The sequence below is a fragment of the Scyliorhinus torazame genome, chromosome 8 (genome assembly GCF_047496885.1).
Source record: "Scyliorhinus torazame isolate Kashiwa2021f chromosome 8, sScyTor2.1, whole genome shotgun sequence".
Taxonomy (NCBI): Eukaryota; Metazoa; Chordata; class Chondrichthyes; order Carcharhiniformes; family Scyliorhinidae; genus Scyliorhinus; species Scyliorhinus torazame.
Window position 1 is genome coordinate 225,122,329 of NC_092714.1, and position 20,052 is coordinate 225,142,380.

General features: G+C 44.6%; 1 protein-coding gene across 1 annotated transcript in view; it reads right to left on the reverse strand.

Moving 5' to 3' along the window:
• Positions 1 to 20,052, reverse strand: part of LOC140428408 (phosphatidylinositol 3,4,5-trisphosphate-dependent Rac exchanger 1 protein-like) — a 303,808-nt gene that overhangs the window by 178,211 nt on the left and 105,545 nt on the right. Inside the window, exons 2-3 of the mRNA XM_072514826.1 lie at positions 9,184 to 9,255; positions 8,164 to 8,286 (exon numbers count right to left, since the gene is read on the reverse strand). Coding sequence (XP_072370927.1) covers positions 8,164 to 8,286; positions 9,184 to 9,255 — 195 coding nt within the window. The remainder of the gene's footprint in view (positions 1 to 8,163; positions 8,287 to 9,183; positions 9,256 to 20,052) is intronic.

The following is a 20,052-nucleotide window of genomic DNA, read 5'->3' on the forward strand; positions in this document are numbered from 1 at the left end:
CACATTCCGGCACCTGTTTGGGGAGGCTGTTACGGGAATTGAACCGTGCTGCTGGACTGCCTTGGTCTGCTTTCAAAGCCAGCGATTTAGTCCTGTGCTAAACAGCCCAACTAATATTGAAAGAGTACTGGGGTGGTTTAAGGAGCCGAAGCCCATACCCATGTTATCATGACCGGTACAGGCTTGGAGGGCCGAAGGGCCTGTTCCTGTGCTGTATTGTTCTTTGTTATCTGAGTGTCTGGGTGGTTATCTGGGTATCGGGATGGCCCATGATTGGGCCTCACTTCATAAATTAAATTATGCTAGTCTGGTGAATGGGGCTAAATCTGACTCGTAGAAATAGGATAACCTCCCCTGTCCTTGGCGGGCAGAGTTCAGGCTGTTAAAATGAAAGTCCTCCCAAGGTTTTTATTTCTTTTTCAGTGCCCTTCCCATTTTTCTCTCCAAATCTTTTTTGCTCAGAGTCAACAAATTGATAGCTTCCTTAATTTGGGCTGGCACGACCTCAAGGATTTATAGGGCGTTTCTTCAGAGAGAGGGACAGTCAGGTGGCTTAGCGATAATTCATTTGTTATTTTATTACTGCCCAACTAATATTGAAAGAGTACTGGGGTGGCTTAAGGAGCCAAAGTCCATATGGGGGAAGATGGACGGCACTGTGGCCCAGAGGTTAGTACTCTTGCTTCACTGCACCAGGGTCCGGGTTCGAATCGGACCTCGGGTGACTGTGTGGAGTTTGAACATTCTCCCCGTATCTGCGTGGGTTTCCTCCGGGGTCTCCAGTTTCCTCCCACTGTCCAAAGATGTGCAGGTTAGGTGGAATGGTCATGCCAAATTGCCCCTTAAATAAGGCAGGAGATTACCTAGGTAGGGTGGGTCTTTCCAAGGGTCAGTGCAGACACGATGAATTGCCTCCTTCTGCATTGTAGGGATTCTATGATGGCGAGGTATTTTAGTGGTTCTAGCCTGGGGGCTTTGGTAATGGCAATGGCCTCGCTACCGTTTTCCCCTGCAAAATTTACGTCAAGTCCGGTGGTGGTGTCAAGTCTGAGGATTTGGAGGCAGTTTAGGCAACATTTTAAGCTCGCAAGTCATTGTTAGTCCCTATTTGTAGTAATCATCTCTGTGTACCAGCAGCTTTAGATTCGAAGTACAGGCCATGGGGGCAGGAGGGGCAGGATAGTTTAGGGGATCGGTTTGTGGAGTGTAGGTTTGCCAGTTTTGAGGAGTTGTTGGACAAATTTTAACTCCCGAGGCATATTTATTTAGATATTTCAAGGTTCACGAATTTTGAGTATGCCGTTTTCTTCATTTCCCTTGGCACCTTTACCCTCTCTCTTAAATATGATCTTTTTTTTTTTTAATTTTATTCAAAATTTTATCAAAACATAATTTTTTGCATAACCGTTAACAATATTCAACATAACAAAATAAATGTTAACCTTTATATACAGAAAAAAGAACAATACTATGTAACATTCTCCCCCCCCCCCCCCCCGAGTTGCTGACCTTTACTGCTCTCCTAGAAAGTGGAGGAACGGCTGCCACCTCCGAGAGGACCCCGCTATGGACCCTCTCAAGGCAAACTTTATTTCCTCGAGGCTGAGAAACCCAGCCATGTCACTGACCCAGGTATCCACACTCGGGGGCTTCGAGTCCCTCCACATTAAGAGGATCAGTCTCCGGGTTACCAGGGAGGCAAAGACCAATACGTCGGCCTGTTTCACTTCCTGAACTCCCGGATCGTCTGACACACCAAAGATCGCTATCTCTGGACTCGGCACCACCCGCGTGTCCAAGATCTTGGACACTGCCTTAGCAAATCCCTGCCAGAATCCCTTAAGAGCTGGGCATGCCCAGAACATATAGACATGATCTGCTGGGCTTCCCGCACACCTCGCACATTTATCCTCAAACCCAAAGAGCTTGCTCATCCTGGTTGCCGTCATGTGTGCCCGGTGGACTACCTTAAACTGGAATTAACTAAGCCTGGCACATGAAGAAGAGGAATGGACTCGGTTTAGGGTGTCCACCCGCATCCAGCTCCCCGCCTCGCTCCTCCTCCCACTTGCCCTTCAGTTCCCCCACTGGGGCTTCCTCCACCTCCTGAAGTTCCTGGTAGATCTCCAACACCTTCCCCTCCCCTACCCAGGTGCCGGAGACCACCCTATCTTGTATCCTGTGTGGGGGTAACAACGGAAATGTCACCACCTGTTTTTTTAAGAAAGGCGCGTACCTGAAGGTATCTGAAGGCATTTCCAGGTGGCAAATTGAATTTCTCCTCCAGCGCTTTCAGGCTGGGAAAAGTCCCATCTATGAACAGGTCCCCCATCCTTTTAATGCCTGCCCTATGCCAGCTTTGAAACCCTCCGTCTATCTTGCCCGGGACAAATCTGTGATTGTTGCGTAAAGGGGTCCAAACTGAGGCTCCCTCCACTCCCGCCGTGTCTCCTCCGCTGCCGCCAGATCTTTAATGCCGCCACCACCACCGGACTTGAGGAGACGTGGGCCGGCGAGAACAGCAGAGGTGCCACAAGTGCCCCTAGGCTGGTGTCTTTGCATGAGGCCGCCTCTAACCGCTCCCACGTCGACCCCTCCCTCAGTACCCATTTCCTAATCATGACTATATTAGCCACCCAATAGTAGCTGCAAAAATTCGGCATCCCACCCCCACCACTCCCGACTGCACTCCAGATACAGTCTCTTTACTCACGGGTCTTATTTGCCCATACAAATCCCGAGATGATCCTGTTCACCCGCTTAAAGAAGGACTTGCCGATGAAGATGGGAAGGCACTGGAAGATGAACAGAAATCTGGGGAGGACCGTCATCTTACCGGTCTGCACCCTCCCCGCTAGAGATAGCAGGAGCATGTCCCATCTTTTTAAGTCCCCTTCCATCTGCTCTACCAGCCGGGATAAATTATGCTTGTGGAGGGCATCCCATTTTCGAGCCACCTGTATACCTAGGTGCTGAAAGCTCTTCTCCACCATCTTAAGCAGAAGTTCTCCCAGTCTCTTTCCCTGCCCCTTAGCTTGGATGACAAACATTTCACTTTTCTTCTCATTTAATTTGTACCCTGAAAGATTGCCGAAGTCCCTCAAAGTCTGCATGACCTCCCCCATCCCCTCTAGTGGGTCCGAAATGTACAGGAGCAGATCATCCGCAAAGAGAGAGATCCGATGCTCCTCCACCCCCCCCCCCCCCCCCCCACACCCCCACACCCTCCCCCCCCGAACCAACCCCTGCTAGTTTTTTTGAAGCCCGCAGCGCTATGGCCAACGGCTCTATTGCAAGGGCGAATAATAACAGGGAGAGGGGGCAACCCTGCCTCGTCCCCGGGTGGAGCATAAAATATTCCAACCTCACCCTGTTCATTCATGCTACGGGGGCCTGATAAAGTAGCTGGACCCAACCTATGAATTCCTCACCGAATCCAAACCTTCTTAGCGTTTCCCACAGGTACTCCCATTCCACCCGGTCAAAGGGTTTCTCTGCGTCCATCGCCGCCACTACTTCTGCCTTCCCTCCCTCCGAGGGCATCATGATGATGTTTAGGAGCCTCCGTACATTGGAGTTCAATTGCCTGCCCTTAACAAAGCCTGTCTGATCCTCCCCTATCACCCCAGGGACACAGTCCTCAATTCTAGCAGCCAAGATCTTGGCCAGCAGTTTGGAGTCTACGTTCAAGAGCGATATCGGTCTATAAGATCCACACTGTAGCGGATCTTTCTCTCGTTTGAGGATGAGTGAAATCGAAGCCTGTGATATTAAAGGTCCTGAGCAGGAGTGGGCTCAGCAGCTCCGAAAATTGCTTGTAGAATTCTACAGGATAGCCATCCGGCCCCGGGGCCTTGCCCGACTGCATGCTCCATAGACCCTTTACAATCTCCTCCAGCTCTATCGGGGCCCCCAGTCCCTCCACCAGATCCTCTTCCACCTTTGGAAACCTCAATTGGTCCATGAATTGCTTCATCCCTTCCCCTCCCGCTGGGGGCTCTGACTCATACAAAACGCTCTAAAGACTTTGTTCACTCCCTCTGGGTCCATGACCGTGTTGCCATCCTTATCCCGCACTTCCCCAATTTCCCTGGCCGCCTCCCTCTTACGAAGTTGGTGCGCCAGCATTCTACTCGCTTTCTCCCCGTATTCATAGACAGCCCCTTTAGCCTTCCTCAGCTGTGCTACCACCTTCCCTGTGGTCAGCAGATCAAATTCCACCTGCAGTCTCTGGCGCTCTTTCAGTAGCCCTGTCTCGGGGGTCTCCGCGTAACTCCTGTCTACTCTGAGTATCTCCTCTACTAGACTCTCTCCCTCTCTCCGCTTTTTCTTTCTTCTCCCTATGGGATCTGATAGAGATTAACTCCCCTCTAATAACTGCCTTCAGGGCCTCCCACACCGTGGTCACCGTTACCTCCCCCTTATCATTAATTTCCACGTAATTTTTAATGTTCCTCCTTATCCACCCACAAACCTCGTCGTCTGCTAGCAACCCCACATCTAGCCTCCATAGTGAGCGCTGACCTCTCTCTTCCCCAAGACGCAAATCCACCCAGTGAGGAGCATGGTTGGAGACTGCAATGGCCGAGTGTTCGGTCCTTTCCACCCTGGGGATTAACGTCCTGCTCATCACAAAGAAATATATACGGGAATAAACTTTGTGGAAGTGGGAGAAGTATGAGAACTCCTTCGCCCTCGGCTGGGCGAATCTCCATGGGTCTACGCCCCCCACCTGTTCCATGAATCCCCTCAGTTCTTTAGCCACTGCTGGTCGCTTTACCGACCTGGGCTTTGACCGGTCCAATACAGAGTCAATGACTGTGTTAAAGTCACCCCCCATGATCAGATTGTGTGAGTCTAAGTCCGGAATTTTACCCAACATGCGTCTTCTGACTTCCACGTCATCCCAGTTCGGGGCGTAAACGTTCACTGGCACCACCCGAGTCCCCTGCAGATTCCCACTAACCATTATGTATCTGCCCCCTTTGTCAACCACAATACTCCCAGTCTCAAAAGCCACCCATTTGCTGACCAGGATTGCCACTCCTCTGGTCTTTGAATCCAGCCCCGAATGAAACACCTGGCCCACCCACCCTTTTCAAATTCTTGTTTGGTCTGCAAGTTTTCGGTACGTCTCCTGCTGCATGGCTACGTCTGCTTTTAACCACTTTAGGTGTGAGAACATGTGAGCCCTCTTGACCAGCCCATTCAGGCCCAGCACACTCCACGTGATCAGCCTGGATGGGGGGTTTAACCCCCCCCCGCCAACTAGCCATCTCCATTTTTCGGTCAGCCACGAGCCCGCGTCCCCCACTTACTCGAGCCCTCCCATTGGAGGGCCCCCCGCCTGTCCCACTGTTCCCCCACGTTGGCTCCTTTTTTGTCTGCATTTTCTGGGTCTCAACCATTTTTTCCATTGAGGCCTTCATTGGGGCCAGCATCTCCGCTTTCAGGTCAGCAAAGCAACTTCTGAGGAACTCCTGCTGTTCCCGCGACCACTGGGCACACGCTGCCTGATCCGAACCGACTGCCATTTTCAGTTCCCGCGCCCGTTCCAGCTGCTTCTCAGTGCTCGTTTGTTTCGCCATCCTGCTCCTGGTCCCTTCCACAAACTGATGCGGGGAGCCTTCCAACGCCATTTGCCTGCCGAGTTTCGTCGGAAAGGAGCCGCCAAAGCTCCTTAAAAGGGCCCGTTAGTCCGTTCGCAGCGGGAGCTGCCAATTACGCGACCTACCCGCGCATGGCCGCCACCAGAAGTCCTTGAATATGATCTTATTCCTTTCACTTGCCGATGCAGGTGAAGGGAATGTTTTGGACATTTATGGCCAGAACCTGTCGGCGGAGGTGAAGGATCTGTCCACTGGATGTGGTGAAGAGAAAGTGGGAGGGTGAACTAGTCCAGTTTTAGATGGGGGCGTGTGGAGTCAGGGCCTTCACAGGGTGAACTCTACCTCCTCATGTGCTAGGTGCAGCTTGATTCACAATGTGGTGCACAGGGCACATCTGACGAAGGCGAGGATGAGTGTTATTTCTCAGGGATGAAGGATGGGTGCGAGCATTGTTCTCGGGGACCAGCAAATTATACCCATATCTTCTGTTGTGTCCTAAACTTGAAAATGTTTGGGTCTCCTTCTTTAACACCATTTCAGAGATTCTTGATATGTATCTGGAGCCTTTGTCCACTGCTGGCCATTTTCAGGGTTTCAAACTCGACGGTGCTGCAGGTGGGGATGAAGGTGGGGATGAAGGTGGATGTCCTCGCCTTTGCCTCATTGATAACCCGAAGGCAAGTTCTGCTTGGGTGGAGGTCTCCTACTCCACCCAGTGCCTCAGCCTGGATGGGTAACCTATTGAAGTTCCTATATCTGAAGACGGTCAAGTGCATCATTAGGGGGGTCGGTAGAAGGGTTGTACGCGAGATGGCAGCCATTCATTTCCTTTTTCAAAGAGTTAATCACTGTCAGCTGTTGAGGGAGAGTTTAGTTATATGTTTGAAGAGTTGGGTTTACTGGAGTTGTTGAGTATTGATTGTGTTGTAATTTTTATGTTGTATCTTTATGCATTGGTGGTATAGTGTGGCATTATTTTGTTATAATGAAAAATTTCTTCAACAAAAGTATTTTTTTTTAATATTCAAAGACTCTGCTTCCATCAAATATTTTAGGAAGAAAGTTCCAAAGACTCACGAGCCTGAGTGAAAAAAATTATCAATGCCATTTTAAATGGGCGACTCCTTATTCTTAAACAGTGACCCAATTCTAGATTCTCCAACAAGAGGAAACATCTTCTCCACACCCACCCTGTCAAAACCCCTCAGGGTCTTAAAGGTATCAATCAATCTTACGCTTCTAAACTCCAGCAGAAACAAGCCTAGGCTGTCCAACCTTTCCTCATAAGACAAACCACCCATTCCAGGTATTAGTCTGGTAAACCTTCTCTGAACTGCTTCCAATGCATTTACATCCTCTTTTAAATAAGGAGACAAATACCATACCTGTAACTCCAAATGTATTCTAGTGCCCTATACAACTGAAGCATGATCTCCCTATTTTTGCAATCGATTCCCCTTACAATAAATTGTAGCATTCTATTAGCTTTCCTAATTATTTGCTGTACCTGCAGACTAGCCTTTTGTGATTCATGCAGTACGACACTCAGATCCTGTTGCATCTCAGTGCTCTGCAATCACTCACGGTTAAGATAATATGCTTATTTTTTTACTCTTCCTGTCAAAATGGATAATTTCACATTTCCCCATATTATAGTCCATTTACCAGATCTTTCCCCACTCTCTTCACTATTTGTATATTTTTGTAGCCTCCTTAACCTAATTAGCAGGCATTGCCTAGGCTTGGAGTTAGAAGAGCATGGGTTCCGATCCAAGCACAAATGATGCCGATAATCCAGTGCAATAAAAGGGCTACATTGTTGGAAGTGCAAATTTTCAGATGAATGTGAAACCAAGGCACCATGCACCTATTCAGGGGAACTTAAAAGATACCATAGCATGTTGGCGAAGAGGACTGGACTCCTCTCAGTATCCAGTCCTTCCTCTGTCCATCAAGCAACACCACTAAAACCAGATTATCTGATACTTTATCTCATTGCTGTATGCAAACTGGCACTCGACAAGGGATAAATGTTGGGCAAGATTCCAGGAGAACCAACATCTGCCTTTATTGAATATTGCCATGAGATTTTGCATATTCCCCTGAGACACATGATGGGACTTCATTTTAGTGCTTGGGGCCCAGGTTTGCCGGCTAAGCTCCTGGTGATCGTTGGTTGAACACCAAAGTTCCAGAAAATGTTGGTGCCTGACCGACTGCCGACAAGGCTGTAAAGCGTAAATGTTTCACCGGTTAATATTTACAAGAAAAGTATTTCTTCTCTCATCTATTGTGGCTGTTGGCTTGAATGTGAATGTGTTACGAACTGTCAAGATGTTACACAAACGCAGATGTTGAATTAACAGGACAGCCTTCCAGTGTTTTCCCCAAAGACTAGTGTTTGCAGACCGCCCTGAGGGATCTAAAGTGGTGGCAGAGAAAAAGTTAAAAGCTGTTTAAAGTTAAAGATGCCAAATTTAAGAGCCCAAAGTCAAGTGACAGGAAATGGGATTAGCAAAAGAGCACAAATAAAATACAAACTAACTGTACTCACAAACTGAAGGAAGATATTTCCAAGTTCATGCTGAGGTTGTGGCTCTGGTTGAAGGCGACTCTCAAGAGCTGCCAAGAACAGCATATGCACGTCAAGTATCTCCTCAATGTTAGAAAATAGTATCTGAAAAAACAGAGCAGAGCCATTTTCAGAAGAAAAAAAACCTATATTTATATATTTTTTTAAAGGCGCAACTAATTTTCTGCTGAATTCTGATAAATACCTATTTCATGAGCAAATGGTTGTGGAACCAAAAATATTCTTCAAAATCCACCCCAGTTTCTCGATTAGATTAGATAAGAAGCCCCATCTTTGCACAGGAAACCATTCGAAAACAGTTTGGGTGTAACCTTGATAGTGCGGAGTGAGAATAGAGAAAACAAATCTAGGTCTTCTCTTTGTTAGGGTGTGTCCTTCATTTTTTGAGTAAACCAGAATTAAATGTATTCACAAAGCAGGACATTGCTCCAGCTCCCAATGTTTGGAAAACACGCAATGATGCAATAAGGTTTGGCTCATGATCATGGGCACAATTCAGCAGATTCAAGTTAAAGGCCGCTGAACAGCGTATTTAGAGGAGTGTTTCGGTGCCGAGAAAGACTCCGCTATTCAACAGCACTATGCCGGTTTTGTTTTGGCCTCGGCGAGGAAGTCATTAAGACTACTCGTGGATAGGGGCGCCATTTTTCAGGGGTGGAGGGGAGGAAACAAAATGGGGAACAACAACAAAAAAAGTCCATTAACCTCCACTAGAGCTTTATAAGCAATGACTAGGCACACACTGCCAGCCAACCCTTCCAGAGAAAAATAATGCAGAATGAAGAGGAGCAAGAAATGATCTCTGAATAAGTGGTGTTTTCCTCTAACCTGCACAGCAATTTGAAGATATTACAGTAAATTGAATTATCCAACAAATGCTCAATTAATGATTTTTCACCAGACCCCAAATGACCACAGAACAAATGCAATGAACGATTAAGAAATACTATGAATTCATTTTATTCTTTACGATGGTCCTACCTTGAGATGTTCTTCAGTGATTTGCTTTTCTGACTTGTCTCCATCATTCTGATGATTTCTATGCAGGAATGACTACATGGAAAAGAAAAAGATACACTCAAAATACAAAATTATTTCAAGTGCATTTCAACGTCAACACTTTTTAGAGCGTCCGTTATCTGTAGACATCATGTTTTAGTAAAGGAAAAGTGCAATGCATTAGACGACAAAACTTAAAACACTTCTGGTCACTAGTTTCAGGTTTAATCTTGTTCAGTGACAAAAACTATTCTGCGAAAAAATGAAGGTGTTGACTTTAACCAGAAAAACAGAAATAACATTTAGCACATTATTTCAAAATGATTCATGATCAAAAATAAATGCCTGCCATGGAGATCAAACAGTGAAACAGCCACTCACGAGACATCACAGGGCTGAACACAATTCTTCACAATAAAAAATCCCTAACGGTGATATTGCAGGAAGATACAAGTTGGAAAATGTTCTCCTTACCGCATTCTATGAAACGTTCAAACTTCAGAGAGGACAAGCACCCCCTCCAATCCCCGTTACTCCCCCCCCCCTCCCACTTTCCGTACCCCCTTTCTCTCCCTCAGCAGCCACGGCGCCTGTTCATGATTTTTGAAAGCACAAATGAACCTAGTCGTCGGAAATTCGCCCCAATGGAGTGGAGAATCACGGAGAATACCGGGTCAGGATCCACTTTTGATATACCAACGGCATTTGCTGTACGTGCGAGTGGAACGCATTGACGCCGCTGTCAAGGCACCGGAGAATTGCGATTTGGCGTGATACTGGCGCCGGCCACAATTTCGAAGTCAAAACCAATTCTCCGTCCAATCGCATTTCCCCAATTTCGGTATCAGCCAATGGAGAATCCCACCCTATGGGCCTTTTGTAAAGAATTAATTGCTAATTTCAATTGTGTTACGACTCCGGGACACATGGGGCTGGAATTGGTCGCGCACTAGCCCAGGGGTCGTAACATTATGCAATTTTAACAACTTGCACCCAATTTCAATTGATTGCCTTCTCAGATTAATGTTAACATACTATATTAATGACATTGTAAGCTTAATATTCACTTTGGATTGGTAATGATTAATCCAAAAGTGCATCCAATTGAACATTGTCAAATGATCTGCAAAGTAAGAGAAAGAAAGTATTCTTGAATTGTACAGCCTTCACGCTCCCCCCAAGTAGCTGAGTGAATCAAGGCCAAGATTTGGACAGAACACAAACAACTAACTGAATGAGCAAATAAATTTGGCTCCAGTTTAATTTCTGTTTGAAAAAAAAAGATGAAGCTTTTCAAAGTGTCAGCTGGTAACAATCAACTATTCATTCACAGGTCCAGTGCGTACATATTGCAGTGCGAGTTCAACTCAAATACAAAATTCCAGGTTCATCTATACATTGCATGTGTATGCATCATCTGCAACACTTTAGGTAACAATTGGTGCATAAATGCTGAGTGATAAAGAGGTCCTCTTGGATGGTAGCCTCAGCAAAACGGAGTTTATATTAGGGCTATTAGCAACTTGTGACCCAATACTGCAAAAACGTAACTGACACCAGTATAAAACAACCAGTAGCCATCACAATATTCAGAATCACAGAATCATAGAATCCCTATAGTGCAGGAGGCCTTTCAACCCATCGAGCTTGCACCGACCCTCTGAAACAGCACCCTCCCTCAGCCCCATACCCCACCTAACCTTTAGATACTAAGGGGCAATTTAGCATGGTCAATCCACCTAACCTGCACATCTTTGGAGAGTGGGAGAAACCAGAGCCCCTGGAGGAATTCCACACAGACATAGGGAGAATGTGCAAATTCCACACAGTTGCATGAGGTCAGAATCGAATCTGTATCCCTGGCGCTGTAAGACAGCAGTGCATGTCCGCATGTGTTTTTCAAATGGAGCAAATTTCGTGACAGTGAAAGCACTTTAGAATCCCTACAGTGAAGGGCAGCACGGTGGCGCAGTGGGTTAGCCCTGATGCCTCACGGCGCCGAGGTCCCAGGTTCGATCCCGGCTCTGGGTCATTGTCCGTGTGGAGTTTGCACATTCTCCCCGTGTTCGCGTGGGTTTCGCCCCCACAACCCAAAGATGTGTAGGCTAGATGGATTGGCCACGCTAAATTGCCCCTTAATTGGAAAAAAAATGAATTGGGTTCTCTAAAATAAAAAAATAAAAGAATCCCTACAGTGCAGGAGGGCATTCAGCCTATCGAATCCATACCAACCCTTCGAAAGGGCACTCTACTAAGGCCCACTCACCACCCTGATAGCAATGGTAACAATGCAAGTTACAGACGTGTTAATTTATATTTTCCACAATGTTTGCGTGACTTTAGGAGAACTTTCATTTCCCTAGGTCATGTGAGAGTACCTTTAAGAAATGGGTGTTTAAGAGATGTACCTTTAAGAAATGGGTGCTTATCAGTGATGTCAGAGTGTGGGTGGAGCTAGGCTGTCTGTCAGCTTTTTACTTTTGTTTTAGGCTGTTGCTGCAGGGTGTGTTTTAGTTTTGTTTTCAGTGTTGGAGCTGAAGCCAGACAAAGCAGGTGCACTGCTGTTCTCTCTGCCATGAAAAGACCATCTCTTGATCATTTGGTGAATTCAGAATTATAAATGTAGTGAATGTAAACCTAATGTGCTTCTGTTAAAAGGTGTTTCTTTTGTCTTCTGGATGTTGTTTGGGAAGTTATTAAGGATTACTTAGTGTTGTATTCTTTGGGGGTTGTATTTGAATAAATAGTTGCTAAGATGTTCACTGTATCTTTTAAAAAGGTTAACTTGAGTTCATAGAATAAACATTGTTTTGCTTTAAAAAATACTTTTCCATTTCTGCTGTACCACACCTGTAGAGTGGGCCGTGTGCTCCCCATACCACAATCTATTAAAAGTTGTGGGTCAGGTGAACTCCGTGATACATTTTGGGGTTCTCTAAACCGTGGCCCATAACACCTATAATATCAATAAAAAATTGCTGATATTCAAGGTGAAAGAATTAAAGCCTTGAAAACAAAAAGAACAGAAGAGACTAAAAGTGGGATGCAAGAGGCTGAGATTGCTAAATGACATCAGTCATGTGTGTGACTACAAATAACTTGCATCAAATGTAAATGGAAAGCCTGCAGCAGCTCATCCGAAAGCTGTTAGAATAGATCACAAGTTCTGTCACCAATAATCCAGACTTGGCAGAATTGCCCTTAATGCATGGGGTTTTTGCCAACAACCGTCGACAAAAATAGCATGTTGAATTCATGACTACAGGATCATCTGATTTTGGAGATAATTAAAAGAAAGGGCCCTCAACCGAGTCGATCTGCCTTACAATGCTAAGTGTGCTGCATATCACACATGTCAGGCATGGAGAGTCCCACATTGATAAAGGCAATGCTTTATGGTGAGCTATGCTCCAGTGAGTGGCTCCTGAGTGAGACTGAACTGCTCCTCACACATGCGACTGCGGCCACTAAAATGAAAGCTCTCTCTGGCTGACACGGAACAGTATGCGTGGGAGAAGTAGGCGGACGACAGATTATCACCAGGACAGAAATCCAAATTACAAAACATTCAGATGCGAGAATCCTGAAAAAGAGCACAGACAATGGAAGGTGACTGCTTGTACCAGAGCTCCTCATTGCCAGGAGCTCCTGTGCCCCAGTGCTCAAGAGTCTTAAGATCAAGAACTGGTCTCCTCAGTCACCAACAATCATGCCAACGGCCACATAGACAAGTCGAGCTATGATTTTCACCTGTGAAGGCTTGGTGTTCTTCAAGACCACTGCTACTTGCCTATTTTTGAAACCAGTTTCTTTTTTTTTTTAAAGTTGAAAATGGTAGAAATACGCAGTAAATCTTCACATATCTGTGAAGAGAGAACACAAGTTAATGTTTTGGGTGTATTTGCTTCCTCAGAGCCAATCAAGGTTTACTCCCATACTGACTGGTCTACTATGCATTTAAAGCACTTTTAAAGAACATCCGGATCCAGGTAAATGAAGTGGTGCTGATGGTGTGTGGCACTGCAGTGTTACAATACTAACAGCAGTTGTTAAGTAGGTCACTCACTAGCTGATCATTACCAGTGAGCAATTAAATGCACTGAAATTACTATCAGTTCCAGCTTTTTTTTAAACTCAAAATGCAATCAGACTGTTGCAGTAGTTCAGCAAACATTGAAGCAACTGCGTTCCTACACAAGTCAAAAATCACTGATTCTCAAAGTATTTAGTTGACCTCTTTTCAAAGGAATCTATCATAGACACCCTGCACTGCCACACCCTACCCTAACCCCCACACCGCATCTAAATTATAGCATTCAGCACTCAATATGAAACTGCTGCATGTTAAGAAAGCTTCAAAGAAAACAGGTTATTTATTTGCCGACATCAATGAGAGTGGTGCGCCTTTGTCTTACTGCAGAATTCATCTTCCTTGACTCCTCAGCTGCAGAAAGCACTTGGGAAGCCAGGGGAGAGTGAGACCATACCTCCAACCACCTCCTCACTTACTTACTCTTGAAGACATCACCGCACCCAAATAGCCAACCCTTGGTTGTAAACCCACTGCACGCGATCTGTAAAGCCTCAGGCATCCATGGATACCGATTTAAGAAACACTGATAAAAATTACATCTTTGTACTTTACCTTACTAAGTTAGCTAGCTGCAGCAAATGAGAGGACCATTCCACAACCAGTTCCCTTTTTTAAAAATACCTTGGGGGCGATTCTCCGATATGGAGGCCAAGTGTTCGCGCCGTCGTGAACGCCGTCGCATTTCACGACGGCGCGAACAGGGCCCGGGCACGACCTATTCTGGCCCCCATAGGGGGCCAGCACGGTGCTGGAGCGGTTCATGCCGCTCCAGCGTCAACCCGCGCATGCGCAGTCGGGGCAGCCCAATCCTGCGCATGCACAGTTGGGCCGCGCCATCCTGCGCTTGCGCGGGGAATGTCTTACGCATGCCAGCCCCTCACCAACATGGCGGCGGTGTTCTGGGGCCGCGCACAGAAGGAGGTAGGCCGGGGGGGGGGGGCAATCGCAGGCCAGACCCCATCGGAGGCCACCCCGGTGAAGGAGAATCCCTCGCTCCCCCACAGGCCGCCCCCCCAGCATGCCCGCAGAGTTCCCGCCGGCAGCGACCTTGGGTGGACGGCGCCGTCGGGAACCTGTCGGGTCGTAGCGGCTGCTCGGCCCATCCGGGCCGGAGAATCGCCGCTCGCCGGTTCTCCAAGCGACCCGGTGCGAATCACGTGCCGCTGATTTCCGGGGAGTGGGAGAATCATGTGCGGTGGTCGGGGCGGCGTGGCGCGATTCACGCAGCGCCCCGGCGATTCTCCCACCCGGCGTGGTGGGAGGGGGGGGGAATAGCGCCCTCTTTCTTTTGCTTTGTATTCTCTAAATTAAGATTCATCAACTGCTATAGGGTTACAATGTCACCACAGTGTTTTGGGCAGTAATCATTGATTTAATTTAAGGAGTCAAATTTATTTTCAAAAATACTGCCTAAACTAACAAGATTTAAAAACAGTTCAGTAATTGCAGAGTAAAAATATGACCTTTGTTGCATTTAATCTCTAGATCACATTCTCCAGTCTGATAGCTGGCTGTGGTTTCAGTCACACACATATTTGCAATACTGTTGGTGCTTTCAGCTACAAAATAACCATTTCAATCTTACATTATTACTGTTATGATCCCTATGGAGACAGATAACTCTCAAAAAAAACTGATCTTCCTGTTGATCGCTCAAATGATGTCACAACAAGATTTCTTGGTTTAAGACTTTTACTCCAACAAAACAGTAAAAGTCCCATTGACTGAGCACTATGCTATAGCTATACTTTCAAAACTTTCCCCTTTTACTTTTGAAAAACCAAAATACCCACTTCACAGGTATACTTTACACTGTGCCTGAAGACAGTTTTTCGATTCTCCTGGACCAAGTCCAAAGTGATTCTGAGTTCCGGAGAGCTCACTTCTATTGCTCTCCTTTTCTAGCCTGATAACTTTTAACTCCAGAAGTGTCTTTCATGTTGCAGGTTTTCCTGGGATTCTCCTTCTCAGACAAGCACGGGGAATCTTCCAACCTCATGAATTTTGTCTTTTCAATCCTAGTACAAACTTTCACCCACATCCTGATAGAGTAACTGTGTCTGAGAGTTTCATGGATATATTAGAAAGTCTTCCCCTCTCACAGCCCATCTCCATGGCATCAAGAATCACCTGGGCCATGTATCCAGGTCAAAAAGCAGATTAGCTTTTCTTGAGGCTCCCAACTCTCTAATCCTGAAGTAAATGGACATCTTAAAGTATAACTATAAACAATGTTCTTCACACCTTTCTGGAACTTCTGAGAATCATAGACTAACCACTGTAAACACATAAGCTACTGCCATTGTCTCCAAGTGTGAACATCTTATATCTTCTCAGCAAATAACCTAGGTCTCCATTTAATCATGAACAGTTACATCACGGAGGTTTATTATTCGGCAGACTTTAGGGCAGGTTACGCACACCCCCCCTTCATTTTATCCTCAATCAAAGGGGCACTCCCAAAACACAAACTTGAAAATCTTATATTTGTGACGTTACTCAGTCATATTTCAAGGCTCAGATTGCAGAAAATCAAAAGTAACTCTGTAATAAACTTGCAATAAGAAACTTCAGCTAAACAAACTGTGGTGATAAATTTAATAGCAAGTGTATTTGCCACTCAGTTTAGCAACATTTCTTCAATTTTATGTACAATAGACAGTCCAACCAAATAGAAATTTTGCATTTCCACTTTAATGTTAGCTATATATTTGGAGCCCTGTCAAATAATTTCTGCTTTTCTTATTAGAATAAATTGTCCTCCATCTGATACATGCAACCTGCACACATGTTATGTATGCAAAAATCAATTGCTCTTTTCAAAATATATGTCCTTGCTTTTCATTCTGGAGTCTGAAGCCTACATACGTGTAATTAAGAAACCTGTAATTTAACCCTGAAACATAAAAACTATTACCTTGATTTTAGAGATTAGTTTGCTCGGGATTTGTAGCTATTTTGGAGAGGAGGGATTGTTAACTTAATGTACAAATAGATTTCTGACATGACACTGTATTCAGAAATATAAAAATAATCCTTTAAAAAACCCCAGCAGTCTATTTTTATTTTTAAGTAAAGAATGATGCACCCACTGGTACAAAAAGGGACAAGGAATGTTTACAAACTATCCTGAAAGGAGATGCAACAGAGACAATCAACCTCAAAAGTTTCAGCCAATGGGTAGTACACATTCACACAGTCTGCCTGTTTGTATGTGAATGCAACAGAGGTTGGCAGGCAGACACCCACTCAGTGACTGCTAGCTAGTTTGATTGGCACTTCCTGCCAATCCCTGGGCAGAGAGTGGGGTGGGTCAGAAGATCTTGTCTTCCTGTATAACCAGGAAACTGCAGAGAGCGTCTTGTTGAAATCTGAGGAAGGTCACCAGTCTTAACATGATAAATTAAGTTCAAACACACTGTAATCATTACTTGTGAATTAATCTAGGCAGCTGGTTATTGGCCTCATTTCAAAAACGTATTTTGTCAGTTCATCTTTTGGAAGATAATAAGAACACACTCAGGTGGGGGCCAGACTGGGACCCATGCAAGTTCACTGAACAGATAGATTCATTTGTTATCCCCAGTTTTGAAATGTTTGATTAATTTGGAAAATTGCACAGAGTAGGTTGGTAATTAAATGCAATACAGCTTCAAACCGTGCCAATATGCAAAAAACACCCATGCAAACAAAATCCACCAATATGGGTGCAAGTCTTGCATCTGGCATCCACTCGATTTGCAGCTGGATTGGTCCTCACAACATTTTCATTCTAAAAGACAGTAAATCACACAAGTACAACCTCCAATTAGTCACACAAGAATATCTCTCCCTCCCCCCCAAACAGAAATCAGTACTGAGCAGTAATCTACAAACAAATTATCTAGCAAGGAGGAGCAAGAAATCTCAGAAAAAGACCAAAACTATTTGCTGAATGTCCTTTTGGCAGCAATCCTGCTTTTCCTAGAATCCAAGAACATGTATCAAATTTAGAATTAGCATAATTAAAATCAAGTTCACCATGAGTAATTTCAAATCCAGAAATGACAAAGCCTTCTTGTGAAGAACCTTGGAGTTAATTCAGTTTTCAGTTAACAGTGGGTGAACTATAATAATTCAAGAGGCTCAAGGACAGAAAAAGCCTCCTGCTTTCCAAGATGGATGGGCATATTTTGTCATAGTGATGCCTAACATGCAAATTTAAACTTACTGCAAGACTAGCGTGATGAATCTAGAAATTTCAGATATATTGTATGACAGTTATAGTATATTTGACTGCTGCCGTCAGTTTTAAAATAAATCCTAGCTTGAAAAGTTATAAATTATCGTAAAAACTTTGGGCTGATGGGATTTTTTTTTGATTAAGGGGATTCCCTGTGGAGTTAATTAGATTTCAGCTTGGTAAGATGATGTAGTTACTGGATGGAGCTGAGGTATCAGGATTTTGTAGGAAAAGGTCAGTGCAGTTCTGGATGAAACTGTAACCACAAGTTTGGTTTTGCTCTCTGCAGTTCAGTTAAAAAGAGATCAACAGGCTTTAACGCAGCACAGACTTGCCTGAGAACAAGGGGAAGCTGAAACAAGCTGAGAACAGAAACAGCTTCTGAAGAGTTTATGACAGTGTAGCGCACAAAGACTCACGAGAGACGAATAGAGATGAAGTCGATGAGGCTTTATTAAGCGTGACTTGTTCCCCGCAGTTCAGCAACAGACTGGCCTGCGGGGGAGAACTCCTGGTTCTTATACTCCGCCTTCAGGGCGGAGCTAGAGATCAACAGCCAACCAGAACCCGGGATCTGTCAGCCAATGACATCACGGCTTCACAGTCCCACATGACCCCTAATGCATACTACCACAGACAGGAATCATAATCATTTATGTCTTTAAAACAGTGTCATAAAATCTCTCTTTCTCAAAAAATATCTCTGTAAAGCAAGTATTCCACTGGTGCTTAATAGTGGATTGATAGCGGAGATGTTTTTTTCTCTTGTTTCAGTGGGAATAAAGATGGCAATTAAGGGTATGTTATTCACAGTATTGAGTAGTATTGTTTATGGGGTAATTATAAGTTATTTTCTGGTGTGATGTTAAAGATATTTTAATACTTTAGAGTAGGTGGGAACAATGGGAGAAGTGTTATGCACTGAACTATGTGTACATTTGTATTGTTTATTGTTATAAAATAATAAATGCCTTAATAAAATGTTTTTTTTTTTTTTTTAAAAGATATTTTAATACTGTGTTAGCAATAAAGTTTGTTTTAAAATACGATATCCCATTTCTCGTTTTTTTTTGTTACGGGGGGGGGGGGTTATTGTTTGTAAGGGAGAAACATTGTGTTAAAAAAATTTAATAAATATTTTTTTTTTTTTTTAAATACCATATCCCTATTTCTTCATGCAATCACTCCTGGAGTGAAGTATCCTTTCTTCACAGTCTTACAAAATTAAAATAAAATATTGGGGTTTCTATCCAGTAGCCTAGCCACTGTTGGGGACTGATCTGCAATCGTAATACCCACCATTCATGAACAATCCATGCCCATGCTGCAAATCCACCCTCTTCAATCCTAAACGAACCAACTCCAATACATTTTTTTTTTCACCCTTTCAGATCAATGCTAATACCTGGGAGAAGCCCGTCATAAACAATGAGATCTTCAGTGATAGTTGGTGACATCCCTGAGAGTCAGAAGATTCCAAGCCTCAAAAATCAAAGCTGATTCTCCAGTGCAGCACTAAGTGAGTGCTGCATTGTTGGAGATCCTGTCATTCAGATAAGACGTTAAACTAATGCCCCATCTGCCTTTCAGATGGACACAAAGGTGAATTATATCCCCAATGTCCTGGGTAACATTTATCCCTCAAGAAGCATCAAAAAAGCAGATAATCAGGTTATCACATTGCTATTTGAGAGTTTGCTGTGCTGTGCACAAATTGACTGTCAAATTTGCTGTTCCTTCCATTACAAAGTGATTCCAGTTAAAAAGTACTTCATTGGCAGAAAAGCAAATCGGTGGCGAGTAGCTGTGAAGGTAGCTGTATCATTTAGAGTATTTCTTTCAACTATCTTACATAGCGCATTTAATGCAATAAGAAGGTGCCTCATAGAACATTATAAAGCAAGGTCAGTCACCAAGCAACTTAAGTGATATTGAAGCACATGGTCAAGACCTTGAATCAAGAGGCAGGGGTGTCATAAAAAGAGGAAGATAGGTAGAGAGTCAGAGCGATATAGGAAGCAAGTTCCAGAACTTCAGACCAAGGCAACTGATGGCCTAGCAATCGATGGAGAAGAGATTAAAATCAGGTATGCTCTCGAGGTTGGAATTAGAAATACAAATATCTCAGAGGCGTGTAGGATTGGAGGAGATGACAGAGAGAAGTCAGGAAGGGATTTGAAAGTATGGACAAAAATTTGAAAATAAGAACAAGAGCACAGGAGTGAGAGGTAAACAGGACTTTCTGTGAGTTAAGGCACAGTCAGTAGAGATTTGAATGTCTTCAAGTTTATGGGGTGGAGAATATGGGTGACCAGCCCAGGAAATTGAGAGGTAACAAAAAGCAAGAATGAGTGTTTCAAAAGCAGATAAGCTGAGGCAGGGGTCAAGTTACAGAGAGGGAAATAGACAGTCTTAGAGATGGCATGATGGGTGGTCAGAAGCTATAATCGCAGAGCCCAAGTTTGACACAAAATGTTATGGAAGAAAAGTGTAAAGCACCGAGAAAAATGCAGAGTTGACCCCATTACCAACGCAG